Below are 8,544 nucleotides of genomic sequence, written 5' to 3'. Positions count from 1 at the left end.
ATTACAAAGACATGCAGTGGAGGCTTAGAAAGGAATGTGAACCTTGACAAGTAGGGATGGTTCAAAATTTTGCAGGGCCCTGTATGAAGCAAGAGATGTGGGGGTTATGATGTAGCTTTCTTCTCAACTGTGACTGGATTATATCCTCTGGTCAGTGGAGTTCTAGAAAAGTCAAGTGTAATCCCAGGAGTGCTACATAGTCACATGTGTAGTTTAGGGAATCAGTGTTGATAAGTCTCTCATTAAAAATTGTAGAGCAAATGAACTACAATAGGGTGACCTCTGCTTTGTATCCAAGCATACAACTTCCAGTGATGTCAATGAAACTCTTATGGAAGGGTCCTATTGAATAAATACAGAAAGAAGAGGCCATGTTTAAACCAACCTCTGGAATTTTATAATAGCAATATAACTCTATTAAATTCCACAGGATGGTTTACTAATTCTGTAGAACTGAAATCATTGCATGTTGAATTCTATAGGATTTAGAATCCTGTTTCGTTTCTATAGAGACTTATTTATTTCATCCTGATCAAGTACTATATGGCTTTTCCAGAAGAGACATGGAGATATGTATAAAAGACATGATATAGTCCCAAACTGGCTATCCTTTGGCTTTGAGATTTGCTGGAAATATCACTTGTACATAAAGCTGAAAAAATATCAGTAAAACAGTTCATTAACTAGTGAGAAAGTATTTTGTACCATTTTAATAAAATATTACTGGTTTTTCCTGTTTTCGAAAGGAAGCGATGTATGTGTGGAGGAAAAGGGACACACAGCAACTCTTATTTATTCCAGGGTTGAATTTCTCCATTAGAAAAGAAAGGAAAAATCTCTTTTCTTTGGCAGCAAATAGCTAAAGTTCACCCTGGCCAAAATTTCCGAAAAGTGATGGAAACCTTAGTTTCACTTAGGCAAATACACAGTTTGTTGTAGCTCAGATTGTCTGGGATTTAAGTGCTCACGAACTCAGCTACTAATATTAAGACAGCCAACAATGTCACTTAATAGTTAAAGGCATGCATACTCATCTCAGCTTACGGGAAGTTATGCATACACCTACCCTGTATATAAAAAGACAAGAATGTTCCCCTTTTGATGACTGATGTCCAGTTTCTAAGGGACACAGGCACTTCCCAAAAAGTGTCATCCATTACTAGGTTAAAGTATGATTGTACAGAATGGCAAGGGTCTTGCACTGCCACTGTCTGGACTGAAGACTTCCATCTTGAGGGCTCACTATTGCGCACATTTCAACATCTGTAAATTCATTTAAAATTTTAAAAAGGGGGAAAGGGGAGACTGTTCCCCTAATTTCCTTTTCATTGTGAGAATATAAGATCATTTATTTTATTGCCACATGCCAATAATCATCCACCAACCCCAACTTTTCAATATGCATTCCGAGGAACATATCCTCTCCTAGCTATGTGACCCCAAAAGGATGAAGACTTAATCTTAGTCCAGTGTCCTAAATATCTATCCCAAGGAGCCCACATAGTATCATTCCCTCTCCTCCTTAGTTCACTGAATCTCCTCTGGGCAGTCAGCTTTGCAGAGGCTTTTGATTGGGATGAAGAGTGCCAATTCACAAAGTGGAGCATGATCGGGGGGACAGCCACGGAACATGACAAACCTTCAGGAGACTCTTGGTAAATCTTGGTAAATATTTGAAGAATATGTTGGGGAGGACCATGCCCTCTTGTAGGAGGCGTGAAGCTACTCTAGGAAATTCCATGAGTTTCAGTATAGTGTTCTATATTATTGTGGGTCATGCCCTCCAAAACATGTGGCTGACCTAAAGTCAATGGAGAAAACCATCAGAAATGTGAGCATCTGCACAGTCAGCAGAGTTCCGTTCTGTGCTCTGAAGACCCTCCAGATAGGGGTTTTGGTTTAGGCAAGGGAGAACCATGATCACAGGGCAAGATAACAGTAACTGTATGGATTGCTGGAGACCTGCAGGAAAAACCCACAGATCTAGTGAATGTGTGTTTATCAGTTCATACCCCTTGTCTTCTGTTTGTTAGCACATCACACCTAGCCATCACTCCAAAATTGAGCTGAAAATAAAACTGGTTGAATACAGCAAAAACAAAAAACAAAACAAGAAGCAGTAACCACACACACATTTCCACACACATTCATTTGAATGCCAACTGACTGTGCTATTTGAACATGGTTTGTGCCCCGTTTTATTAGATATTCATGAACATTAGTATGAATAGTTTTTTTTTTAAATGACTGTTCTTTATAGACGAAACACCCATGTTCTCATATAATTATTAATTTGACCATCTCTATTTGAAACACATTAATCCAGGAGGGTATGATCTGGCCCAGAAAGCTTTAATCTAAATTTACTGACAGACTTTTAGAATACTGTGAGGAATGGAGGGAAAGTCTAGTTCCATATTTATACATTAAACTGTTCAGAGCCTTTTAAATTTCTGTTTGTTTTTATGACAGACAAAATTTGGAAGCTTAAGTCAAAAAGCCATTAATAGGCTGGATGTACAACCCATCTGAACAAACATCACTCCAGTGTGAAAATGAACAATGTGGGAAATATATGAGCTGCAAGATTAAGGAACACCTGCCCAAAAATTCTAGTTGTTCCACAACCTTACTGAGTGCAGATTGACATTACTGGACGATATTATTTGTTATTCATTATCTGATCTCCCATTTTTCACTATGTAAACAGTAAACAGCATTAACCAGACTAAAATGTCAGCTGTGCCAGTCAGTGCCTACTACCTACCATATGATTTTACACATACTACCCCACAATGATGTTTGGTCTGTGTCAAAACACTGGTCACTGGAATTTGTGCCTGGGATTTTTGAGCAACTCAGTCTATTGCAGATTGTACATGTATGTGCACGTGTACTTGTACATGCACAGCTGAATGGAAGGCAGGAAGCATGGACACTAGGATTCAGCACAACGACCTATCATGAAGGTAGGGATGGGGGACTTGCAGTAGCAGTTATAAATGGATGTAATGGCACTAAATGTAATATGTACACATCTTTAATTTACAGAATGTGGGAATATACATTTTCATTTCCAAACCTGTTTGAAAATCAGAAATGGGTATGAACCAAAAATCTTGGATCCAAACACCCCTGAACCTTGGGTGTTTGAAATCCAGATGTGAATCTGCATGCACATATGGCAGCTTGTGCCCATCTCTGACTTAAACACTTGTAATATAGTTATAATTGTATCATTGCACTGTTCTACTCCTCAGGAATCCTGTACTCTCACCAAACTTGTAGCTTTGACAGTCAAGAACTGGATTAGTCCCTGGCCAAGTGTCTACCAGTAATAGTATTCCTTAACTATTATTAATTCTTCTAGTCCCCTAGGAGTTTCATTTTTTTTTAAATCACATGAAAGGCCAGTCATGTTGTCCTGCTAATGTACACCACTTACTGATACCCTGCTACTGCATTGAAAACAATGAGCCAGACTTTAAAACATATGACAATGGGTTGCCTAGTGTTGGAATGGTAGGAGTTGGAGGGGAGAGAGAGAGAGTTCTCTTTAAAAAAAAAAAAAAAGAGGGAGGGAAATGAAGACCGGTAACTTTTCTGAAGAAAAAAATAACATTGAGCGGAAGTGTGGCAGTGGCTTTTTGAATATATATTAGGGATGGACAAATTAGATTTGAATGGCTAGGAGAAGCAAAGTTTGTCATTCTCAGGCTCAGTGAACATATTAAGGGCCTAATTCAAAGCCCACTGGACTCAATGGAAAGATTCCAGTTTATTTCAGTGGGGTTTGGATCAGGTCTTAACTGATAATATATGCCCGACTACAGAATTCAGAGAGAAAATATGGCTTGCTAACCACAACTTAACAGGTAAAATGCACAAACTGAGTGACTCATCTTCACCACATTAATTACTTACCAAGACAGTTGTGACCGTCATGGGCCAACATGAACCCATCATAGCACGTGCACCTGTAGTTGCCTGGAATGTTGATGCACTCATGGACACAACCCCCATTGTAGAAGTCATTTTCACACTCATCAATATCTAAAACACAGGGGGGAAAAGCAATTTTCATTAAAAGATTTTACCAAGAATTCTGTTTATCGTGGATTATGGGTGTCAGCATACAGAAATATTTGCCCTGCTAAATATGTAACATTGAATAAACATATATGAATATTATATCATACATTTATATTACATCTTTTACCCAACAGAGATCTCAGAGTGCATTATGGAATGTATATGTAAGTGATCAGCTAGGACTGAATTTCAGCCACCTTGTGGGTACAACGTAGCAGCCATTCTGTTTCATGAGAATGCTTTTTAGGAGGGGCTTGAGGAATGACTATATTCCCCTCAGAAATTGAAACAGCACAGGAATGAATTTAGGTGGGCAATCTGGAATTTGTCCAGCAAGGATACTTTATGAATCATTCATAAATATTACACTAACTCACAGTACTATTTTATGGCATTGATTCAATATTAAAGGCCCCATCTACCAAAACTGGGGTTGAAATTCCACGTAAACTGAAACCATTTTGAAGTGCTCTGTTATTTTCAATGTATAGTGAGAAGGGGGGATGGTCCTGGGGTCAAATCACTGTACTGGGACTCAGAGGATGGGGGTTCCATTTCTGGCTCTGCCACAGACTTCCTGCATGACCTTGGACAAGTCATTTAATCTCTGTGCCTCAGTTCCTCTTCTCTAAATTGGGTGTAATAGTACTTCCTTTCCCCCATCCTTTGTCTGTCTTGTACATTTTGAGTCTAAGCTATTTGGATAGCATCTTTCTGTTACTGTATGTGTGTACACTGCTTAGGTCCATAGGCCCTACTTCGGTTAGAGATTCTAGGTGTTATTTATTTGTATTACATTAATAATAAAGCTAATGTGGTTCCCTAGACACCTAGACTAGAAAAATCAACAGAGAGAACAGATCTTTTTTGCCTTCTTCTCTCAAGGAGTTCAAGTGACACTATTCAATTCTACCAACAGGTTAGAGGACTATTACACTTCTATGTACAAAAAGAACTATATAAAATTAGTACTGGAGCCATAAATTCTACCCATTTTGCAGGTAGGGAGTCTTTTTCAGGGACTCACTGTTATTCAATGGCATTCACCATGCTGGATGACAGAAATTTATATCTCCAGAACTGTAGGTAAAACACCAAGGGAGAAAGACCGATGAATTTAAATCATTTTCTGAAAACTAAAACAAAGGCTACAAAGTAGAGAGATCGGGCTTATTTTGGTCTCTGACTGCGCTTTGAGAAATGCCAACAGATCAGCAATGAGTCATAATCATTATAACCACTCCATCCTATGTTCCCAAATAGCTGGTCGATGCACTTGGAACAAACAGTGCCCAGGAAGTTTATTCATAAACACAAGTCCTAAGCAACTGCAGTGCCCAAGTAGGGTATTAAATGTGATTAGGTAGAACACTGATTCTTTAGTGAGTGGAATATACCAGGAACTCGAACTAGGAGCATGGTCAGTTATATTAAACCTGTATATTTTTCATTTTATTCAAATTGCTCCCTGTGTATAGCTTCATTTATCTTCTCTTAGGTCAACTCTTATTCCACGTATAAGGCCAATATTTGGCTTTTTTCTGTGATAACTATAGAGTTAGTCCAGTCTGTTGATTCTCGAATTTCAGCCACCCTTAGCTTGTCAGGCTTTGATAACATTGTGACCCCTTTCCAGATGAACCCAACCGCACAAAGCGAAACAAGTGAAACAGAGATATGTTTTAACCCAGTGGTTCTCAACCTTTCCAGACCACTGTACCCCTTTCAGGAGTCTGATTTGTCTTGTGTATGCCAAATTTCACCTCACTTAAAAAAAATACTTGCTTACAAAATCAGACATAAAAATACAAAAGTGTCACAGCAACTATTACTGAAAAATTGCTTACTTTCTCATTTTTAAAATATATTCCAATTGATTTATTTTATAATTATATGGTACTTACTTTTCAGTGTGATACTTGAACTGTTTTTCACTTGTGAGCCTTATCTGAAGCCCAAGCTCCACTGCCTGGGGCTGAAGCATATAACTTAGCTTCGTGGGACCCCCAGGTTGAGAAACACTGATATAGATGAATTGAGTATCCCCTGGAAGACCTCTTCATATCCCGAGGGGTAACCGTAACTCTGGTTAAGAACTTCAATCCATCCATAAGTTGTTGAGCTAGATGCAGGAATTACTGGACGACCAGCATAGCCTCTTATCAGGAGATCAGACTAAATGATCATAAACAGACCTTCTGGGCTTAAAAAAATCTATGGATCTATGAATAAGCCTTTTACTTGGTTTTATGTCAAGACCAAAAATCACTCACTAGCACCTGAGGGGAGATTTGAGGGGTTGCACAAAAAAATGGATCCTAGCTATCTCAAGAAGCTTGAGAAATCAGGCAAACTTTTAAAGAAAATTTGCACTTTGAATGAACCACGCAAGTTTGGCGTGGGTTTGGATTTCTTAACAAAAATATTTGTGCAGCCCATTTTTGAATTCATATATGTTCCTATGATAGAGACATTGATAGGTTTTGTGTTGCAAGTAAAATACTAGCCACATTAGAGAGCAAAACCAGTAACGCTGCTTCCGTGCAAAGACATCATCATATTAAGGGCCTGTATTGTAAGTTTAGCAATAAGTATATTGCTAGTGACCAGTAAGGTTGAATAGGAGATAACTTAATAAAAATGGCAGGCTGATGTGAATCTGTGGGCTCCTCTTCTGGAATCTCTATTACATTCGTGTTTATTCTGAAGTAACACCATTGATTTCAGTGGATTATACCAGCATAACTGAGATCAGAAGCTGGCCCAACATTTTCATATTGTAGCTATTACTTTCCAACCATTGACCCTACAAGACACCACCTCAGGGAAGCACAAAGCTACTGAGTTCCAACGTCTGATTACCCAAAACCTACAAGTGAGGCTGGAAATCTCATTTGAATAGACTCGCTCAATTTGCACTGCTTCCTCATTTTGGCCAAAGTGGAAATACCAGGAGAAAAAAGACTTTTCTTTTTGTTTTTCCATTTCCAGCCTTGGTTAAAGCCATGAAGCACAGACACACACAAAAATGGAAACAAAACCAAAGGCAAAAATCCCAAAGTGATGGGAAATGTTCTGAATCTCAGTGAAGGCACTAAGGACTACATTGTCATTGCACTGAACTTCATTCTAGCTAGCTAGCCAGCTATAAGCAAGTGGCTTTCCCACCATGCTTTTTACACAGTTCACACTCTGGAGCTGATCCAAATGCTCCCACTTGCCCCACATCCCCACTGGAATCTGCCCTTATCATTAACTTAAATAAGGGTTCAGGGAAGATCTGTCCACAATACTAACTTGCACTTGCTCTAAAAATATAAAATTCTAATACAGGAGAAACTATTCATTACAACATTCATGTTTGTAATCTATTGATTTTTGGTATTGTCAAAACAGTAGTGAACTGAAATCAATATTTAGTAAAAACAAATTAAGAAACCAGACTAAAAAGATATGTGAAGTTGTTGAGCAAACTATGGGTATTTTAGGAGCTGTGACTTTATCCTAAAGGTACAAGAGCCCGTTTTGCCCCTTATGCTGAAATACCACCTCTAAAATAATTTTGATATCCACATGCTACAGTTCAAAAACTTGAAGTGTATCTTAGGTATTTGGGAAAGTTCCAGAATTCTGTACATCGCTGTATACATTGTGTTAATTTATCAAAATAGGCAAATATGAATTACTAACCTGTGATGAAATGGAAGCTATTCTTAAAATTTTGTGTTAGCAAGGTTGACTATAATTCAACTCAGAGGTGGAATCTGTAGCTTTGACTACGCTAGGGAAATATTTAGAAAGTCTCCCATTGTTGCTAACACCAGTTCCGCTATACAGAGACTCAACTGTTGACAGCCCCAACACAGACAAAAGACAGCATCAATTGGATTTGCTTTGTTACCAGGTTTAACTTGACGTGGTATTAAATATGGCACCATCCACAGTAGCCTAGCGTAACACTTTCAAAAGTACCTAAGGGTATGTCTACAGTGCAACATAAACCCAGGCTCAGACTCAGGATTGAGTCCAACCCTCCTTTCTGTCTATACACAAATCTCTCAGACTAGTGCTTGGACCCAGGATCCTAGCACCCTGTGAGAGTGGAGGTTCAAGCTTGAGTCAAGCCGGGACCCTGGGCTTCAGTCCTATTGTTTTACAGTGTAGATGCAGCACGCCCACACTCATGTCTTGGACATTCACCAAAAGTATCCCACAACCCCATGGGCCAACTTCCTTTGTCCTCTCTATCCCAAGAATTGCCAAATGACTCCAGGGAAATGGAAACCACCTCTCTTGTTGTAGTGCAGCAGCTCGTTGAATCAGCAGTTAACCTTTCCCTTTTATTCTGACCGCTGAGCTGCAAACACACCTTTGGAGAACATTGTGTGTTTGCAATGGACACTGACCAGAAGTAGTCCTTTGAAAAGTGTGCTGCTTCATGGTCACAGGAGC

At 39.0% G+C, this 8,544-nt stretch overlaps 1 protein-coding gene across 13 annotated transcripts in view; it reads right to left on the bottom strand.

Moving 5' to 3' along the window:
* Window positions 1–8,544, bottom strand: part of SCUBE1 (signal peptide, CUB domain and EGF like domain containing 1) — a 308,473-nt gene that overhangs the window by 252,872 nt on the left and 47,057 nt on the right. For all 13 annotated transcript variants that reach the window (XM_039547805.1, XM_039547812.1, XM_039547728.1 and 10 more), the window contains one exon: window positions 3,925–4,053. In XM_039547805.1, coding sequence (XP_039403739.1) covers window positions 3,925–4,053 — 129 coding nt within the window. The remainder of the gene's footprint in view (window positions 1–3,924; window positions 4,054–8,544) is intronic.

The sequence above is a fragment of the Mauremys reevesii genome, linkage group 1, assembly GCF_016161935.1.
Source record: "Mauremys reevesii isolate NIE-2019 linkage group 1, ASM1616193v1, whole genome shotgun sequence".
Classification (NCBI taxonomy): Eukaryota; Metazoa; Chordata; order Testudines; family Geoemydidae; genus Mauremys; species Mauremys reevesii.
The sequence above is the reverse complement of the archived record's forward strand: the minus strand, read 5'-3'. Positions and strand labels throughout refer to the sequence as shown.